General features: G+C 33.7%; 2 protein-coding genes and 1 long non-coding RNA gene across 5 annotated transcripts; 1 reads left to right on the top strand and 2 right to left on the bottom strand.

Moving 5' to 3' along the window:
- Positions 1-141: 141 nt before the first annotated feature.
- Positions 142-2,760, bottom strand: LOC123896426 (putative late blight resistance protein homolog R1A-10). The gene has a single exon (XM_045946811.1). It carries the CDS (start codon positions 2,758-2,760, stop codon positions 142-144), a length of 2,619 nt encoding a protein of 872 aa, XP_045802767.1.
- Positions 2,761-7,700: 4,940 nt separating this feature from the next.
- On the top strand, positions 7,701-12,146 carry LOC123894973 (F-box/LRR-repeat protein At4g14103-like). 2 transcript variants are annotated; one of them, XM_045945142.1, is made up of 4 exons: positions 7,701-7,771; positions 9,530-10,546; positions 11,301-11,435; positions 11,656-12,146. In XM_045945142.1, exons 2-4 carry the CDS (start codon positions 9,566-9,568, stop codon positions 11,935-11,937), a joined length of 1,398 nt encoding a protein of 465 aa, XP_045801098.1. In that variant the 5' UTR covers positions 7,701-7,771; positions 9,530-9,565; the 3' UTR covers positions 11,938-12,146. The 2 variants fall into 2 exon arrangements, with proteins under 2 accessions (XP_045801098.1, XP_045801099.1); XM_045945143.1 differs by lacking the exon at positions 7,701-7,771 and adding an exon at positions 8,838-8,949.
- LOC123894975 lies at positions 10,945-17,203 on the bottom strand. Of its 2 annotated transcripts, none has more exons than XR_006804034.1 (3): positions 16,751-17,203; positions 16,549-16,651; positions 10,945-11,061 (listed from the first exon to the last, which is right to left on the bottom strand). It is a non-coding gene; the product is annotated as an uncharacterized LOC123894975 (long non-coding RNA). The 2 variants fall into 2 exon arrangements; XR_006804033.1 differs by lacking the exon at positions 10,945-11,061 and adding an exon at positions 15,624-15,906 and having other exon boundaries at positions 16,751-17,202.
- Between the last annotated feature and the right edge of the window lie 3,782 nt (positions 17,204-20,985).

The raw sequence follows: 20,985 nt of genomic DNA, 5'->3' as shown, positions 1-20,985 counted from the left end.
CAAATTTACATCTTATTGAAATGATGAAGGGAAATAAAACAAATTGAAATTCAAGTTATTAAATACCAAGTGCAATGTCCTTGAGTGCTTATCAGGTCAAGATAATCTTGTTAATCATCCAGTGCAAGATAGACGATGAGCTTACAAAATTTCTATTTCTTTTAAGCTAGGAAAGGACTCGACACTAGGGATATTGGTTGTGAATTGGCAGTTGTTGAAGACTAAACGTCTAAGATGAGGCATTGAACCTTCAGCCAAATTCCAACTCAATAAATCCAGGTTTGTCATCTTAAGCACTAGCAGCTGTGGGAAGCATCCAGACTTAGTGCATTCTAATTTTAATTTTACACGTTGTCCTGAAATTTTCAAGTATCGGAGTTTGGAAAGACTTCCTAAACGATTCACAGTTTCAGACATATAATCACCACCATTCAATGTTATCTTTGTAAGGTTTGGTGGGAATCCTTCTACATCTGTCAAAGCACTGCTAATAAAAAGTACTTTCAGTGTATTCAAATGGGTTAAGCATTGGAGCCTTCGCAAATAATCAATAGGATTTGTTTCGTAACAAAAGAGACAATCAACTCCCAATTTTTTCAGATTAGGGAACTTACCTTTTTCTAATTGCTCCACGGTTTTCTCATTTAGACAAACAACTGAGAGTGTTTGGAGATTTGGAAGGACTTTTCTCCCGGGAATGTTGGGAAGTGTTGCGTTCCATCCTGACATATAAAGATGTCGCAGTTTCTTAAGCTTCCATATTCCATCAGGCAAATTAATAACTTGTGAACCCCTAAGGTCCAATGTTTCTAGATTCCATAGATTGTATATAGATTTTGGAAAGGAGAAAGTATTAGTATATTCTCCTGTTCTTAAGTACCTTAGATGAATTGACTCCTCAATTTCTTCAAGCACACAACTTGAAAGTAACACTTTTGGTCCCATATCCAACACTTGTATTAGCTTGAAATTCTTCTGAATCCAATCCTTAAAGTAATGACCTTCATACTCATCTTTGCTGAAAATGAACAAGGAACGAGTGCTTGAGTGATCAAAAAGACCTTCAGACATATAATAGGATGTGCTACCATGGAGGGATAATCTCCTCGGTTTTCCTTCCTTCAAAATGTTGACATCTGTACGAACTAGTGAAAAGTTGTCCTCTATGCTCTCAGACATGCAAAGATCCCGAAGAAGATCGTGGATCCTACATGTCTTAACACCTCCATCCGTCCTTCTACTTTCCGCTTGAATCAGGTTACGACGAATGAGCTCTTCTAGGTATTCTTCAGCAACATCCTCTTCAGTCATTCTCTCATTCCCAGTTTCTGTTATAAACCCTTCAGCTATCCACAATTGTATCAATTGTCTCACTGGAATCTCATAGTCTTCAGGATAAATACCAAAATACAAAAAACAAGGCTTCAACCTTCTAGGCAAGATTTCATAGCCGAGTCGTATTATCTCTTTTACCAAGGTATCTTCCTTATTGATGAACCAATTGACACTTTCTGTCACTTTTTCCCATACTCGTTCTGACTTCTCCTTACTTCGTAGGATCCTGGCTATAACCACAATGGAGAGTGGCAATCCTTTGCAGGCATTAGCTATTATTCTACCTACAGTCTCTAAATTAGGAGGACATTTTTCTCCCCTGAACACCTTCTTGGACAAGAGTATCCAACTATCTTCATCATTGAGGGGCTTAAGCTTGTAGGGCTCAATTGTACATATTTTTGAAGCCACCTCTTCAGAACGGGATGTGATCAATATTCTGCTTCCCATGTTGTCATCTGGAAACGCATCGCCTATATCCTCCAAAACTTGGCTACTCCACATGTCATCAAGGACGATGAGGTACCTCATGTCTGACAAATAGTCTCGCAACGTGTTCTTCAACATAGTAATCTCTTGAGTTTTAGCATTACTCTCACTTTCTTCCTCATTCTTCTCCTTCTTAATGCGTTTCAATTCATCTTCTGGTATAGCCTCGAAACTCCTTAAAAGACTGAGTAAAAGTTCTTTTGCATTGAAATCTTTTGTCACGAATTCCCATGCACAACAATCAAAGAGCTTGCTAATTTGAGGGTCTTTGTAGACTTTTCGAGCAAGGGTAGTCTTACCACACCCGACCATACCAATAATGGAAAGAACTTCGCGTGAAGTATTTTCTTTCACAATCAAATTGATAATTTCAGTGGCATATCTGTCAAAGCCAACAACCTCATCCTCCTCGACTTCCCTCCTACGCCTTTCCACCATCTCTGCCATTGTAAGTGCCTCCATTGCTCTTGCGACAGATTCACCTTCATTGATGTCGTACTTGTCTTTGTTGTCGTAGATGTCCTTAATCTTGGACTTGATCATCTCAATCTGATTGTTGACATTATGAAGCATAGTTCCATGCTTAAAGTTATGAAAGAATTTTTCTGGCTTGCCTTTCTTTTCTTTTTTTCTTTTTTTTTTTTGATAACAAAGAGGGCTATTGCCCTCTTTTATTCGGTGATGGACAACATCAACAACATAGTTGTCAATTACGTCTTGAGCTTCATAGGCCACATCTCTGATCTGGCCGACCACGGCTTTCACCACTTCATGCCCATCTCGCTTCCCTTCAGATCCTCTCAGGAAGGCATTTATCCTTCCCAACTCTTGTTGGAGCAACAAGACTTTTTCCTCAACACCAGAAAGCAATTTTGCTTCATCTTTAAGAAGCTGGGTCAAGTTTGTTAGCAATAAGTTAACGACGGTATCCGCCATCACCTCTTACAAAGATAGGATACTAAATTTTAAAGGGGGGAGTTGGACATTGATTGAGGCTAGAAGGGGTTAGTGTTGTGCTTGTGCATTTTTAAGGCTCGGTGGTTCCTTATTTATAAACTCAATTTGAAGAATTAATGCATTTGTTCCAAACATGATAATTAACGTGGCTTTTAATATACAATATTGAAGCGCAAGTAGTTGGTGCCTAAGACATGAGTGTTTTTTTTTTTTACTACCTAAGAAATGAGTGTTGTAAATTTTGGATACTGAATTTGATTTCTGATGATAAAAGAATAACTAATATGTTCAATAATTTATTTTAAATATTTGCATAGTTTTAAATAACCCTTGTAGTTTTTATTTTTATAAAAAAGATAAAAAAATAACTCTTGTAGAGTTGTAGTATAAGGTACGAAAAGTAATTCACCAAATAATAGAAAAATAATTGGGATTCTATAGTGAGAGCCTGGCAAGGCGAGAGCTTATGTAGAGTTCATCTATTATGACTCAACTCGCAATTTCTAACCATTTTATATTAGAAAATCGAAATTTTTTTAATCTATCAATCTCTCTCAATGCAACGTTATACATGTACTATTCTATTCCAATTTAATTTCATTTGGTAAACGCCTTTTAAAAAAAAAATTAAAAAAGATCATTTGGTAAACGCTATCTCATTACTCTTCAAGTTGAGCCTATAAACAAATTGTATAACGTCTAAGTTCATGTCGTAGTTCAACCAAGTTTTGTGGTAGATCATGTGGTGGAAAATACAATTTTCACACTCTGTTTAAGGTTTGTTTTTGGCATGATGAAAAAACGGTAAAAAAATAATTAATGTCCTTTTAAGGAGGTCTAAATACATCAACTTTTATTAGCTAAATACCTCCTTGAAATTTTAAATTTTGTCAAATACACCGTGAATTTTGAAAATAGTCAAATACACCCCCTGAATTTGTAAGACATATATCAAATACCTCCTGCTCCGTTTACTCCCTCTGTTGTGATGACATGGTCGTTAACTGCATACGCGGCACCTGTCAACGTGACATCATGTCACAGTGTGTAATTGACTAAAATTTGTAAAATCAGGGGTCTAATTGATTGAAATTTAATTTGCATAAAAAGAAAGAGAGGGAGGAGAGAGTGTGAGTGAGAGAGAGGGGGGAGGGAGTTAGAGAGAAAGAAAGGGAGAGAGAGAGAGAGAAGAAAGAGGGAGAGAGTTAGAGAGTGACGGAAAGAGAGGGAGAACAACTGCAACAACCTTAACAACAACTTTGTAGAATATTCAAATTACTCTGAGAGAGAAAAAAAGAGGAAGTTAGGGAGAGAGATGGGGGTAGAGAGAGAGAAGGAAAGGGAGAAACAGAGAGAGGGGAAAATACTTGCAGCAGCAACAACAACCAGTGGCAGAGCCAGAAAATTTATAAAATCTGGGTAAAATCTTAGTTTTATACAAAAAACTCAGTTTCGTACTGAAAAATCTCAGTTTTAAACCAAAAAAAAAACACAGTTTTGTCATAAATTAACCCCTAAAATACCAATTTTTTTATCAGAGCCTGGACAAGTGCCCGGGCGGTGGATCTGCCAATGATAACAACAACTGTGAACTGTTCAATATAAGAGATAAAAAGTTGTCATGATTGTTGAATTCACAAATGTTGTTGAATTCAGGGATTGATTTGAATATTTTACAAGATTTTTGTTATGGTTGTTGTTATTGTTATCGTTGTTGCAACGATTCTCCCTCTCTTTCCTTCTCTCCCTAACTCTCTCCCTCTTTTTTCCCCTATCTTTATCCCGTTTCTCTCTAACTCTCTCTATCTCTCACACTTTATCCTCTCTCCCTCTTTCTGTTTTCATTTTTATGCAAATTAAATTTCAATCAATTAGCCTCTTGATTTTGCAAATTTTAGTCAATTATCTCCTTGTGACGTGGCGTCACGTTGGCAGGTGTCTGAATGCAGTTAATAGAGCATGAGATATTACCCCTTGTGACGTGGCGTCGCGTTGGCATGTGTCACGTATGCGGTTAATAGTCATGTCATCACAATAGGCGGAGTAAATGAAGCATGAGGTATTTGATAGACATCTTACAAACTCATAGAGTGTGTTTGATTCGTAAAACAACAAGGACTGTGCAAAAATAGTACAGACTGAACAAGATAATACAAGATAGGACAAAACTATATCGGAGAGATATAGAGCGATAATATTTTTATATTCGAAAATAAAATTGGTATTTTTCGTATTTTTTATAGTTGTACTGTGGACAAAAAGTTGTACTGTCGTTCAGTGAGAGACAAAAATTCTTGTTTTTGTCCTGTCCCTTGCTAGCTAATTTGTCCAGTCACATAACCAATTTCAAATCAAACAGGGTACAATAAAAGTTGTTCAATCCAATCCCCTGTTTTTTAACAGATCAAATACACGTATAGGTGTATTTGACAATTTTGAGAGCGTGCGTATCTGACTAAGTATGTGTTTGGTTCTGTGGGGGAATAAATTGATTTTGACAGAATTGAGTTTGGCAGAATTGAGTTTGACAGAATTGATTTTGATAGAATTGAGTTTGAAAGAATTGATTTATGTTTAGATATATTCATACAAAAGTAAGTTGAACAAAGAATTTAAGTGTAAAAACCAATTTTAGAATCAGAAGCTACAATTTTTAGCTTCAAGTAGAATCAATTCTGGAGGCAGAATCAATTCTACTTTTGAGAAACCAAACAAGCCAGAATCAATTCTACATGTCTAGAATCAATTCATTGACCGCTCCAGAATTAAAACCAAACATACACTAAGTTTGTAATTTCATGGGATATTTGTCATTTTAATATATCGGGTAAATGCAGCGCCCCAATAACATAGAGATGAGTCAACACACTCCTTGTTGGAAGGGGAATCACGATTAATCATTAGATTAACGGAAGCTTTTGAATCCGGAAATCCTATAAAATCAATAAAGAATCACTATGAGGGGGTATATAATAAAGTTGTTGACAACTGTAATGTGTGTGTATACACACAAACGATCGTATCATTGACTTAATCATGTGATTAAATATTCACACTAGAAAAAGAAACTATGGGTGATTCCTACTTAATTAATTGACAAAAGAAATTGGAAATTGTTATGTTGGAGGTTAGAATTGAGGTTCGAACTCCGACTCTTCCATTTATGTGTGTAAATTTATAATCATTTTATTATTCGTCTATCTAAAAAAAGCACCACAAAAAAAACCATGTGTGATTAAAATGTTGGCGAGAGAAGCCACTATGTTTAGTCTAATCGTGTGAGGTTTGGATAGTATGATATAGGTTCTGGGTTCGATTCCCAGCTCATTATAAACAAAAAAAAAATATGTTCGGGAGAGTTTACTTGATGCCCATTGACGTTAATAAACTAACTGATGATGTTCTTCAACTTAATTATGATCTTTTTTTTTAAGCAACAATAACTTATTTCATTTCATCAAATATAATAATGAAAATACAATTTGAAATTGAAGGAATATAAAAAATATTGTGGCTAGAGTGAAATACATATGATTTAGCAGACTAATAGTCTTATTAGATGAGATAACAAGTTGTTTGATAAGTGAGAGTTTCATGCGAGAGAGACAACAAAGAGAGATTGCTAAGAAACGTGCTCTTTACTCTATTTGGAGCACAATAGAAATCTTAAAGAGAGATTGAATTGACAGATTCGTGAGTTTAGCTCAGTTGGTAGAGACAATGCATTATATATGGAGGGGGTCGAGGTCCGAACCCCAATTATCTCACTTATCCAAACATACCTTAATTGACTTACAAGTAGACAATAAGGATTTTACCCCGTTCAGATAAGGGTAAATAGGTTTACACCCCTCCAATTTTTTATTTTTTTTAGATTGCACCCCTGCGAAGATTATTTGCCTTTACCCCATGACTGCACAAGTAGACATACGACGTGGACAAAATCTTAACGTGGCATGACACGTGGAAATAATTTATTTTTTATTTATTTTTAAACGCCAACTCAGTGATGATTGTGTAATTATATATTTTTTTCATTTAGAAAAATTGAAAAAATGTTTTTATTTAATAAAAAAAAACTTAAATGAGGAAAAAAAAAATTGAATAATGAGGAAAATGAGAGAGGACATCACAAAAAAAACATGAGAGGATCCAAATTCATTTTTGAATAATATAGATATATAGATTGCAAAAAAGATATATAGATTGCATATACGCTAGCCCAATTATTTATTATCTTATTGCATCTATGAGTTATATAAATTAAACTTTTTTTGTTTATAAAAGGCTTTTGCATATAAATCATAACACAATATATACTTTTCATTTTTTTTGTTAAGATATTTTTCATATTTCTATAAACTCATAATTTATTTTAAGCCATATTTTTTTTATATAACTTATACTATTTTAGAATTCAAATAACTTATTTTTGTTATAAATTATTTTTTCAAGACATAAAAAGAATTAGTATAATATATGACTTATTTATAAGGAGAATATTTATTTATTTTTCGAAACAAAATTTCTACTTTTTTTGAATCGCTTAAGGGCATATGTTAAATGAAAATCTATTTTTAAATTTAAATTTATATGTCATAAATTTTTAATGTATTTAATATAGAATGAGTCAACAAACAATCATGCGAATGAAACATTAACTCACTGATCCAATTATTAACTCATAAAATCAATGTCTTGACCGGTTGATCATATGTCCGAGTTTTTTTTTTTTTGGATTAGACACATGTCCGAGTTTTAAAACTACCTAAAAAATTATTTAAGCCTATCTTTTATTAAAAAAAGAAGTATTTTTAATCTTTTATTAAAAGATTTCCTAAATTATCTCTACAACATGATTAGAATAAACTTGATCTCAACCTATATAACCCACCCACCCACCCACCCACTAACACACTAGTTTTCATTTTTTACAAAAGCAAAAGGATGAAACCGAAAACCTAAGCGTCAAAACTCTATCTATCTTCCAGTGAGTACTCTCTCTTTTTCTACTGCATCAACATTTTTTACTTCCATTGCTTTCTACTTCTATTGTTTAACTTCCCTTTTTCAAAACTCACTTCGTGCATCGGTATTGACTTGGAACCCGGGAGTGTGCTCCTCTTGAGCCCTGAAGTTCGATTCTTTATGGTGCCAATTTGGGTGGGCTAATTTTGGTTATTCAAAAAAAAAAACTTCCCTTTTTCAAAACCGTAGAAAAACATAACATGCATTTTCATTTTAGGGATTGTTTCGCTTTATAGCTACAATAATATGAAGTATTTTAATTTTTATTCAAATATTAGTTTATTCATGAATTATTTATCTGTTTCCAGTCATTTATGGATTTATTACTAAAAAAACCCATTATTCTTCAAATATATTAGAGGAAGTTAAAATGTAAAAGATTGCTTCTGTTTCTCTGATTTTACAATGCTTTGTTGTTGCATTGTTTTGTTATGGTTATTAAATATAGAATGAAGACCCATTAACCCACTTGAGGTTGGTCTAGTGGTGTTGGCTTGGGTCCTTGGAGTATACTCCTCTCAAGGTCTCAGGTTTGATTCCCCTGTGCCAATTCGGTGGACTAAGCCCATACATAGCAAAAAAAAAAACTATGGCTTTAAATGGGGCCAAAAAAAAAATAAGACCCATTTTGGTCCCTCACAAATTTCTGACCAGAGAACTCGGTCTCAGATAAAAATAAAACTCGAATTTGTCCTTGACATTTTCATTCTGGGGACAAATTAGTCATCCTATTATGATAAATTAGGGACCAGACCAGTTTGTGTTTGTCCTCAGTATGAAAATGTGAGAGACTAATTTGAGTTTTATTTCTGAAAATGTGAGAGACTAATTTGAGTTTTATTTATTTTAATTATATCAAACACAATATTAGAAAGGCTTGGTGACGGACCGGGTTGGATAAGTAAGGGAGTGGTCATTGGAGTGATAAGGAGGTCAAAAGTTCAATATTAGCAAAAAATAACAATACTAGAAAGTGGATGATTACTTCCATATCTACATTATAAACTGCATGTTGTCTAATATATATATTAGAAAGTGTTATAGACTTATTTAAATGAAAACACAAAGTTAATGCTTAGCTTCCAAATGTTGGTTTTCAGATTGTGTTATATATAAGCCTAGATTCTGTTTTCTTTAATGGTAGGTAAACAAAATTTCTTTCTTGAAGTATTCATCATTAGATTTGAAGGGGATTTGGACTTTTTGAATTTAGTATTTGGTTATCTGTTTTATTTGTACTCCTAGTTCAGTAAGGTTTCTTCCAGGGCATGAGCGTAAAGTCTATATACCATCTGATACGAACTATGTGTATATGTATATGTGTAGATATGTTGAGTTTGAAAGGGTAAAATACCAATCTATGTTGTTTCATAGTTGCATGTTAATAAGATTAAATTAATTAAAGTGTTATATTGTATTATCATTAAAGATTGCTTACCTACATAGCTAAATAGTTTCTTTCAAGAAAGAAACCACAAGTTTATAGGTTTATCGCCTGCTAAAAGCCAAATAGAAGCTCTGGCTATTCCAACTTAGTTAGCTTCAATAAAATTTCTGTATGTCTAAGCATAAAGATATATTTTTTTGCAATTAGAGGCATTTAATTTTGTAAGATGAGTCTTACTTTATTATTCAGTTGCACTTATCTACTTAAATGTTTGATTACTTTTAGAAGATCCTATGCATTGATAATGATATTCGATAATGTTTGGTGATGCAGAAACTTAATTAGTTAATATAGTAAACTGTTAGAAACATGGAGTTTGGTTTAGCTGGATCCGGCGTTAGAACCCCAAGGGAAAAGCCTCTTAAGAAGCATAAGGTAAATGAATGTGAAGATATAACCAACAAGCTACCTGAACCGCTTATAAGTCGCATTCTTTCTCTTCTCCCAACAAAAGATGCAGCACGTACAAGTGTGTTATCTAAGAAATGGATGTACCGTTGGATCTCCGTCTCCAAGCTGGACTTAGATGATAGTCTGTTCTATAATCCCAAGAAGAAAACCGGTGGAGTTCAACACTTTAGAAACTTCGTCAATCGTGCACTACTTCTCACTAAAGGTTCAAGCTTGGAAAGTTTTTCACTTGCCATGACTAACAAGTGTGATATTTCTCTTCTAAATACATGGATCTCTTCTGTCTTGATCCCACAAAAAATAAAAAATCTTCGTATCCATTCGAAATGTGAATGGTCCGTCTCTCCTCTTGCATCTCGGTCTCTGTTCAACTCCATCTTTTTAGAAGAATTAGTGCTGCAGATGTTTTGTTGTGATATTGAAGTTCCCACCAAGGATGTTTACTTTGGAAGCCTAAAATTCGTTAAGTTGCATGAAATCATATTTTTCAATGGCTTGTCAATTGACTATCTGAGCCTTATTTTACCAGTCCTTGAAAAGTTTGAGATTAGAAACTGTGATTGGTTATTTGGAAAGGGTGTAATTGTAAAAGCACCTCTACTCGAAAGTGTTTGCATAGAGCAAGACGTTATGCCATCACGTGACGAGCTGCGTAGTTGTGAAATCAAATTTTCTGATTGTCATCTGAAAGAATTTACTTTTAATGGTTATGCTATATCACAACCCGTAGTTATGTCAGATCCATTGATAGCACAAAATGCTCGTGCTAATATAACTTTAAGTGAGTATGAAGATGGAACTCCAGAAGCAAGATTACGTGCATTTGTGCTTCTCAATCAGTTCAGTCATGCCAAATCTATCAAATTTGACGGGTCTGAGGTACGCATGTTGTTCAACCCTTTTTAACATTGAATACATTTGGTAAGGAGTAATGACAAACATTAAATACCTTTATATTTTATAATGAGGTCAAGCACAGTGTTAATCAGCATCAACTGAGAACTTGTCGATTTTATTTTTTCCTACTCCTACCGGTATGTTTGGGAAGGTTGATTTTTGAGGAGAGAAGTGGGCTTACTTTTCTTAATTAAGCAAGCTATAAAATGTTCCTAAAACTGAATGAAATGTGATTGAATTGTTATATGCTATGAAGCATAGACACGACACGAACACTGACACGTCGACACCAATAATAATTTGAGAAAATGACATAATTCAATGTAATCATAATTGTCGGTGTCATGTCGCCGGGACATGCATAATCTGAGAAGTGTTCATGTTTCATAGGGTATATGATCATATATCATGATATTCTTTCATCTTTTTTAAAATCTCAAATGCATGTTAAGATACAAACCTAGCCCTCCAGAATCTTCCTTCTACCCAAACAGACCCTACACAAATAGTTAAATGGTTAGTTTATAGTAAAAATCATGAATATAATGATTTAATTCGAAGTTGATTATTTTTTTATAAAACAAGTGTTGGTCTAAATTTTAGTCATACGTTTTCACATAGCTATCTTTAGGAGAGATTTATTTTTTAGCAGAAATTTCTTCTGAATGGATATTGAAATTGTATTCCATAATCTCCGTTGTTGCAATATACAAATAAGTTTCTTTATGGTATCCAGGTTCTCCCACAACCAAATGTGGCTGCTCTACCTGAATTTCCAATGTTAGGCCATTTGGAGCTCGGCTTAATTAGGTTTGAAGTTTTGTTTGGCTTACTTCAAAGGTCACCAATTCTCAAAACTCTAACTTTCAAGGTTGGTAAATTACATTCAATAGTGCAAATAGCAATGCTCTTATGGCTTCACTATATATTAATAACAGTTGCATATCTTACAAGACAAACTGGAAACTGTTGTAGAGTTTTGATCGTAACTTATCGTGAATATCTAATCAATCAGCAGTTTTTCTTCAAATATATTTATACTCTTGCCTCTGCAAGTTTTGTTCAGACTTTATTTGATGGTTAATTATCAGGGAATATTTAAATTCGACCTGGAGCTTCTGAATTCTACTCCTGTGCCCGATTGTTTTGCATCAACACTTCAAGTTGTGAAATTTGCAAGAGTTTGTGGGTTCGAACATGAGTTGTGTTTAGCTAAATTTTTTATGGAAAATGGTAAGGTGCTCGAGAGGATGAGTTTCTCCCTTGCTAGTCTAGCACTAGGCAAATCGAAGATCATGGAAGACTTTAAGGAGAAACTATTCTCATTTAAGAAAGGTTTCTCTTTCGCTATTGTTGAATTTTCATATGATTAGGTTACCGAAACAAGTAGTATAAATTAATAATGTTTTTTGCTGGCTGTATAATATTTTGGTTACAGAAGCAAGTGGCACAGGTTAGAATGTATATTGCAGTGTGAATTTGTACATGCAAGTAATGTTCAGAAATGGTGACTCTGTTTTTTGGCCAAGTACAATGGTTGCAATATTATGTTTTTATGTTTACCATAATTGTTGATATTGAATTTGAAGGGGATATGTTTTGAAAGCTTTAGATTTGATAGGTGGTTTAAATTTTTTTTATTATTGCGTACAGAGAAAATTCGATTGAGTGTCTTGCAAGTTTTTTTTTTATGGAGATTAATCAATGCTAAAAAGTGGTTGTGAAAATTGCGTACCAACCACCATCATACTTTAGATATTTACTATTTTTCCTATTTTCTATTTTTCTCATTCTTTTAATGCAATTTTCCTAATTCTGTATTTCTCTTTTTCCCTCCCCACCCCACATATTCCGCACATTCTAGAATTTTCGGACACTCCTCCACTCTCTCGTCCCTTCACCTTGTCCCCAGCGCTAACCTCAATTTTATGATGATTTTTGTTTATCTCTACGTTTCTACTTTTTCTTCAGCGTTAAGAAAATACTAATAACAAAGGTTAGTTTCACTATCACTTACTTTCCACGCATGTACTATTTTAGATGCATTTCACTGAATTAGTGTATATTGATAGAGAAATCCAATAGTGTTGACGACTGTTACTTTTGATTTGTCATGTTGCCGTTTAGGTTACTAGGGTTTGTGGAAAGAGGACATTTTCTCCAATAAAATGTAAGGAAGCATGGACACAGACGGTCGACACTGATAATGATTTGAGAAAATGACATAATTAAGTGTAATCATAAGTGTCGGTGTTTCATAATGTTGTCTCATGATGAATGAGTGTATAAGTAGAGACAATGTTAATCTTATAATCCCGGTTTTGTATAGTTGAATTAAGTCCAACTCAAATTTTAAGACCTATAAGAGCCTGTATAGGTGTAGTGAGAACATCCCCTTGATCATTGCCTTCACCTTTGCATGATAACTGTCAATGACTATGACATTATCATTTGCAATTAATTCTAGCATCATTTTTAATTAATTATTATTGTTGACTTAACTTAATTCAAGGATGATCATTGTAATTTCAATTTAATGCATTTGTATTACCTTGTAAATCTTGGACAACTATAAAACCATGGTAAACCGATGAATCAAATCAAGTAGATACATAAAAGTTAGTAAAATTCAATAGATATTGTTAGTTTGACACAATTGAGAAACTGAAACTAAATTTTGTGTAACTGTGGGAACGCATAAAGTATTTGAGAGTATCAATGGAGAAGATAATTTAGATGAGGTTGTGGAACCTATGTGTGTGATTGGAAGTGTGTTACCATTAGCAACTTGCAGATGATCATCTCCAGTATTGTCACTTATGATAGAAAGATTGTTGAAATCATTGGTAATGTGATGAGATGCCCCAGAATCAAAAAGCCAATCAAGGGGGAGATGAGCTGGATGTGGCCGTCATGTGTGCAAGGTTGACAGTTGGTGTGCGATGCTTTTAGGATAACCACGTATCTCGAAGCAATTTTTGGCTATGTGGCCTGGTTTTTCACAGTACTGACAAGTCACTAGAGCAGGATATGTCAGTTTCTTGTGATTGAAAGCGGGAGATGCAGTGTTTGGATGATATGAGTGGCGTCCTCGTCCATTAACGTTGCAACAACGCTGGACATGATTTGCAGTTACAGGGTGTTGGTGGAAAGACGCTCTTCGAGTTGCCGATACATTTCAAAATCTACCAATTTGTCATACAACTCATTAAAGTCAATGGGACTGTCACGAGTGCGAACAGCAGTGGTAAACTCTCGAAAATCTGGTCCCAGACCCTTTAAAACATGAATGACCTTTTCTAGATCATCAATGGGGTGGCCAATAAGCGCTAATTCATCAGCAATATTTCGAATGGGTTGAAGGTATGTGGAAACAGTAGTGTTTCCTTTTGATATGGAGCTGAGACGCTCTCTAAGCGACATGATTCGAGACCGAGACCTATTGGCGAAGGCTCGACTAAGTGCAACCCAAGCCTCGTGAGAGGTATCAGCAGAATCCTTAACGGCACATGCTTCAGAGTCGCAAGATCCAGGTTGAGCAAGATATAAAAGTTTATCTTGACGAATCCATTTAGAGTATGCAGGATTTGCTGTTGCAGAATCACCTGAGCCAACAGTGGCAGCAGGGAAAGGTGTTGTGCCGTCGACATAACCGACACGGTCACGAGTTATGAGAAGAGAATGGACTTGTTTGTACCAAGCTGGATAATTTGTGGATGTGAGTTTGATTGGAAGATGAGTTGTGTTAAATTCTATGAGATCCTTTTTGTTCAGAGGATGAGAGAGTAGTAGCAATAGTGGAAGAGGAATTGGCCATGGTAATATCGGAAAAAAAAAGGCCGTTAAGCAAGAGGCAAAACTGATACCATATAATAAAATAAAGGCTACTGTATTTACTTGATTTGATTCATCGGTTTACAATGGTTTTATAGCTGTCCAAGCTTTACAAGGTAATACAAATGCATTAAATTGAAGTTACAATGATCATGCTAGAATCAAGTTAAGTCAAGGATAATAATTAATTACAAATGATGCTAGGATTAATTGCTAATGATACTGTCATAGTCATTGACAGGTTATCATGCAAAGGTGAAGACAATGATAAGGGGATGTTCTCACTACACTTATAGCCTGTACAAGATTCGTTGAGCCACCTGTCATTCAGTCACCGTTATCAGACCACTCAGGTCATGCTCAAGATGTTCAGTCCCAGGTGTGAGGTTGTGCGTATTAAGAGTCCTATATTGGATGAGATAAGATATAAATATGGATTTATACGCATAGTAGTCAATCTCGGATAGCGACACGAGCGGCCAACCCCAAAAATTGGGATAGGGGATAGCCGCTATTTGAATCATTTAATATATAACTATATAATGACCGTATATTATTCTAAATATTTTTTATTTTTATACTAAATGTATATGTAGTTATTTTTTATTTAAAAACAATATTCAATAATTACTGATATAATATACTATTTTTACAATTATTTAATATGTTATTTGTTTAATGTTATAAGAAATATTTTCACTGCAGCCTCATATCATTTTTGTTGTTATTATTTATATTGTACTGTCAAGTTAAAACTTAGAGATCAGGTAACGGTTTCGATCTGGCAATTTCAGCCGTAAAAGGAGCTTTGTACTCAATGACAACGCAAAAGCCGGCTATCCCGGCTGGAGCGGTCGCTAACAGCTCCGCTCCGCTCCTCCGCTATCCCGGTAGGAGCGGCCGCTATCGCTAACTGCACTGCTGCCGGCCTTCTCATATTGTTATGCTGCCGCTCTGCTCCACCGCTATAGCGCGCTATCAACTACACCCTATTTATAAGTAGAGATAATTATCACTTTATAAGCCAGTTTAGTTAGTCCCAACCCAAATTTTAAGATCTACTTTCAAGGTTGTTGGGTTGATTAGGATAACATCTTGGAGTGTGTATCTAAAGGGCCTTATTTGTATTATGAATGGTTTGCTGACCCTTTAGGAGTGTCACTTAGGCTCTAATTTGATTTTGTCTTTCTGTGTAACCTTGTGGTAAATTAAGGTACCTCAAGTTGTGGGACATAATATTCAAAGAACCTTAATTTACCACTCCTCCAAACATTTGAGACAGAGAGCTGCACTTGGTTATGTACAAAGAACCAGGGTGTCACTATAGAAGCGCCTCTACTTGAAAGTGTCGACATAGTACAAGACCATATCTGTGTATGTATCTCGTGAGCCGCATAGCTGCACAATCAAATTTTCTGCTTCATGTATGACATACTTGACTTATTCTGGTTACGGTGGTATGTCGCAGCCCATTGTTCTGTCAAATCCATCAGCAGCTCGTAATGCTTCTGCAAACATCAATTTGTATAGGTATCCGGGTAGTTATGTTCAAGAAACTGGATCAAGTGTTTGTCTCCTTCTCAAACAATTCAGTCAAGTGAAGTATATAAAATTTCATGGAGCGGAGGTAATCATTTAGCTTTTTTCTGATTCCAAATCTTGAATACTTTATAATGAGATATAGTTTGAACCTTTCAACTAAATTTTTTTGGTACACATGAATCAAGAATTTAACATTTGACCACATACTTGAAAAGACCAAAACTCTTATTCATTGTTGGTTACAAGGGATATTCTAATATATGTGTTTAACCATCATAAAGACCCTATGTAATCGGCTTAAAATGTATTCTTTGAACAAATGTGGTTTTATTTTTTATTTTTTATTTTTGTTTTCACTACCAGTATCGAGTTCACTGAACTACTTTATTTATCAAAGTACAAAATTTATAATTATAAGTATATAGTAACATTGTTTTTTTTTGTATCATCTAAAACAAAATAAAGGTGACAAATTAAAATAATATGAATTCAAATTTGAAAATAATGGTAAGAATTACAATCTTAAATAAAATTATAAGATAGGAGGTATTATATAATTATTTTTGAAATTAATTAATTCTAAATGGTTACACAAATACACCGCTTACCAACACACTTCACAGTCAAATGAGGTAGGGAACATAAATTGTGTTCAGGAATCAGGATGATAAGGTTGACAATCCTCGTCTTCTCCACAGTGAATAGCGAATCCTATGTAAAATAAGATATGAGTGTTAATAATTAAAATGGGATGAAAATTATATATACGGTAGAGAATAAAATTTGATAGAGGTGAATAAAAGAGCTTACCTTGGGCATTGACATATATTACACGAAGAAATAAGGAAATAAAGACGATCATAACATAAATAAACTTGAGCATTTTTGTCATATTTTTTCTCCTTTACATGTAACAAATATAAAATTGTCTAACATTTTATGATTTCTTTTAGCTCCTTTGGAGATAAGAAAACCTTCAAAAATTATTTTACACATTGGGGTGTGTTGTTTTTGTCCCTTTAGCTTACTCAATTATACGTACCTTTTATTTCTTTTATAACCTTTCAAGAACGAGAAGGCAAAACGCTTAAGCTTTCGTTATTAGTTAACACTTGAGGTGTTAGCTCAGTGACTATAGACTAAATGGTAAATCAATTGAAACTCACACACAAAGTGAAGTGGTCGGAGTTCGAATCCCGATCATGATATCCAACCTAACAATTTCGACAATCTTACCAGTTAAACTAGGATTTGTGAACGATAAATTATTTATTCTATTTGTCATTACTCATTAGCGTCAAGTTTATGATATATATATATATATATATATATATATATATATATATATATATATATATATATGTGGGTTTTTGCTAACGTACACCCACTTGTTTTTTAGAAGGTGTGTATTAGCAAGTCATAACTAAAAAGTGGTAACATACACCTTGAGGTGCATGTTGCTAAAACACTCCTTCTAAAAAATAAGTGGGTGTACGTTAGCAACTCCTATAAGCATTTGCTAGAATACACCCACTAATTTTTTAGAAGGTGTGTTTTAGCAACTAATAACTAAAAAGTGGTTAAATACACCCTAAGGTGTACGTTGCTAATGCACACCTTCATAAAAATGGGTGGATGTGTTATAACAAATCCCTAAAATTTATCACGACATGGGCTTAGGCCCCTTTTATTACCAAAAAAAATTTACCACCGAAATTATACCAAAAGAAGGAAAAGACAATTGGCACCGAACTTTGACATGGGTGTTGAATCAAAATTATTCATCCAATCATTTTTTTTTATCAAATAATCTAGTGGATAGAAATTTCACTCTTAAGGTGAATAAGTGAGATGTATGAAGTTCAAACTTCGATCCTTATATATAACATGTGATATTCCTGTCAATTAAACTAAGCTCACGATTTTATCCTATGCTTTCATCCTTCTCAAACAATTTAGTGCAATGAATGAAGTGTATCAAATTTCATGCATAGGAGGTAAAGATATATCGTTCGACTTTTTTTATTTTTGATAAATTTATATCATTAGACTTATTTAATCTTATACCGAATATGTTGGTGCCAAGCATTGAATATATACTTTCGTCATTAGTCATTATAATAAGATCATATAGTTAACTATGAGCATCAATTGAATATATTGTCAAATAGTTTTTAGTGATTAGAATTTTACATTTTTAAGAATAATTTTTTTTGCGAGGATGGAGGAGAAAGTTTTTCGAGGGAGTTTGAAGATGGGGATGACGAGATTTTATCTCCCTCCCTGCGGAGACTCGGTCCTCAAACATTTATTAAAATAACATTTAAATGTATATATTCAAGTGACATGAAAAATATATCACGACAATCTAAAGTCCAAACCGTATGATTTTTGCTTTTAGGCATCCCATGTTGCCTCCACACCTCCCAAAAATCCAAAAATACCTCTGGTTTTGGATCCAGCTTGGTTTGTATTATACGATCCAAAATCAAAACAACTTCGAAAGATGAGATCTGGATCGCACAAAACTGAAACCCATAAAACATCAAACGCTCCATCTTCTTCTTCGTCGCATGACTCAGAAAATTAACTATTCCAAACAAAGCCTAAAATGGATTAATGGTAATTATGGATATGGTAGAGAATAAAATTTGATAAGGGTGAAGAAAAAGGGTTACCGGAATTGACGTAAATTACAACAAGAAATACGGAAATAAAGATGATCGGTAATATAAATAAATTTGAGAATTTCAGCCATAATTTTTTTCTTTGTATATAACAAATATAAATTTGTCTATCAGTACTTTAATTTATAATGTTAGCTCCTTTGAAGATAAGAAAACCTTCGAAAAATTAGTTTTATTAAAATTATTTTACATACATACATTGGGGTGTGTTGTTTTTGTCCCTTTAATTAGCTAGCTCAATCAATTGAGAACTTCATTATTTTTATTTCTTGTATAACCTTTCAGGACTTGAGGAGATAGCTTAGTAACAACAACCTATAGTCTTGTATTTTTAAAGTACAAAATTTAAACCGTCTCAAAAATAATCATAAAATTGTTATTAATTTCACTAATTAATTAACAAAAAAATTTCCTTCCTACTTGTTTCTTTAAAAAAAATGAGAAGGCAAAATCCCAAAACAATAGTGATGATTCAACACTGTTGATTATAACATGGTTAATTAATGATTTTTTTTGACAAAATATTTATGATGTGACAATATATGGTTAATTAATGGTTGGGGAAGCCTTTTGGTAATGGTAACTGGCATATTCCTAATTACTTGACCAACAAGCATCATATCATTTGGACAATTTGGCTAGCAAGAAATAAAACCAGAATTAGTAATTCTTCTCTGCATCTTCATGAATGATAATCTGGTATCTCTAATCATGTCAGCTGTTCATTTGAGTAGAAAAACTCCTACAATTGTTGAAGTTTTTTGAAAAAATGGAGGTTGAATGGGTGATTTCAACAACTGCAGCTTGTAGAGCTATCATTTATTGTAGAACTCATTTCAGTCATGATGATGGCTATAGAGATTGTTGTGAAGAAAGGTTGATAAAATCTTTGGGTTGAGACTTGAGAGTGATTCTATGATAGCAATAATTCTAGCCATTGATAACTCTCTAATTGTCCCTTGGAAAATATAAAACAGATGAAAGGATTGCTTACTTCTTTAATTACCCAATCGATGCGGTTTAGAGAGTACTTGTCCACCGTGTCCACTGTGTGCCAGGAATTTCATTTAGGAATTTATTTCAAGACATGGAAATAGAGGGAGAACCGGCACCTCCACGTGCTTCCCGGCAGTTCATATTTTCCTCAAGTCTAAGGCATGTGATCATGGGAGAGCCGGGTCGTGGATCTTGGCGAATTGGATTGGGTCTGTTCTTTTTGGCGCGACAAGCCCAATAAGGGTGTTAATATATGGGCCTTAGCAAATTAGGCCCTTGCTGGGTTGCCCGGTACACTTTCATTCTTTTATTTTTTTAGTAGCGAGAGATTTGAGTAGTATGCATGAGATTATAGACTCAATCTTTATTGACTCATTGTAAATAAATAAAAGGCTTAAATGCACTTTTGGTCCCCCTATTTTCAAAAAAATGAAGTTTTGGTCCCCCTATTTTAAAAACCAACTTTTTAGTCCCCCTATTTTCATTTTTTTTTAGTTTTAATCCCCCATCCTATTTTGGTTTCAATTTTGTTGACGTGGCCTTGTAACTAATGATGTGGCAACATTCATGTGGACAAATTTAATATCCATGTCATTATTATATATTTTTAAATTCAATAAAATTTTATTTATAAAATATTTTAATTGTTAGAATTATATATTCAACTGAAATAATAATTGTTAAATCTTATAAAATATGAAATTTGAAACCCTAATTATCAAACCTTCAACTACTAGAATTTTATTCACTGTCGGAGAGAATCCTTCCTTATGGATTTCACTAATCCTATGGTTTCCGTTCAAACTCAACAATTTTTGGATTTTTAAAAACGAAAAGAAATTAGAGATGATTTTGTGTTTCAATAGAAATTACTCATACTCTTTAAACTATCTATGACTTTGGATGAGTTTGAATGAAAACCCAAAAATTGTTTTAAGTTTGAAGTTTAATTATAGATTGGTTTTATATAAAGTTGGATGATGATGAAAGTTGAAGGTTCTTGAAACACAAAACTTGCTTTCAATATGCAATTGTTTGATATGAATCAAAGATGATCATGTCCATGTTGTGATTGTTTGTTTTTTCTTAGGTTTAATAAATTAGAGGTTGTGAATTTTTGGATTTTTTATTTTAATGAACTTTCTTAGGTTTAATTAAATTATTTTATAAAATAAGTTCTATTGAATTAAAAACAAATAATGACATAGATATTAAATTTGTCCACGTGGACGCTGATATGCATTAGTGACAATGTCACATCAACAAAATTAACCTTAAAATGCAATAGGGGATCAAAACTAAAAAAAAATTAAAATTTGGGGACTAAAAAGTTGGTTTTTAAAATAGGGGTACCAAAACTTC

The sequence above is a fragment of the Trifolium pratense genome, linkage group LG7 (assembly GCF_020283565.1).
Source record: "Trifolium pratense cultivar HEN17-A07 linkage group LG7, ARS_RC_1.1, whole genome shotgun sequence".
Lineage (NCBI taxonomy): Eukaryota > Viridiplantae > Streptophyta > Magnoliopsida > Fabales > Fabaceae > Trifolium > Trifolium pratense.
Note: the sequence above shows the minus strand (reverse complement) of the source record. Positions and strands in the feature narration are given on the sequence as shown.

Bases quoted from the DNA above. Each gene is read 5' to 3' on its own strand.
- LOC123896426 (XM_045946811.1), bottom strand. From the start codon at position 2,760: ATGGCGGATACCGTCGTTAACTTATTGCTAACAAACTTGACCCAGCTT.
- LOC123894973 (XM_045945142.1), top strand. From the start codon at position 9,566: ATGGAGTTTGGTTTAGCTGGATCCGGCGTTAGAACCCCAAGGGAAAAG. The intron at 10,547-11,300 runs GTACGCATGTTG...TATGGTATCCAG, and splicing joins TCAAATTTGACGGGTCTGAG to GTTCTCCCACAACCAAATGT. The intron at 11,436-11,655 runs GTTGGTAAATTA...GTTAATTATCAG, and splicing joins TCAAAACTCTAACTTTCAAG to GGAATATTTAAATTCGACCT.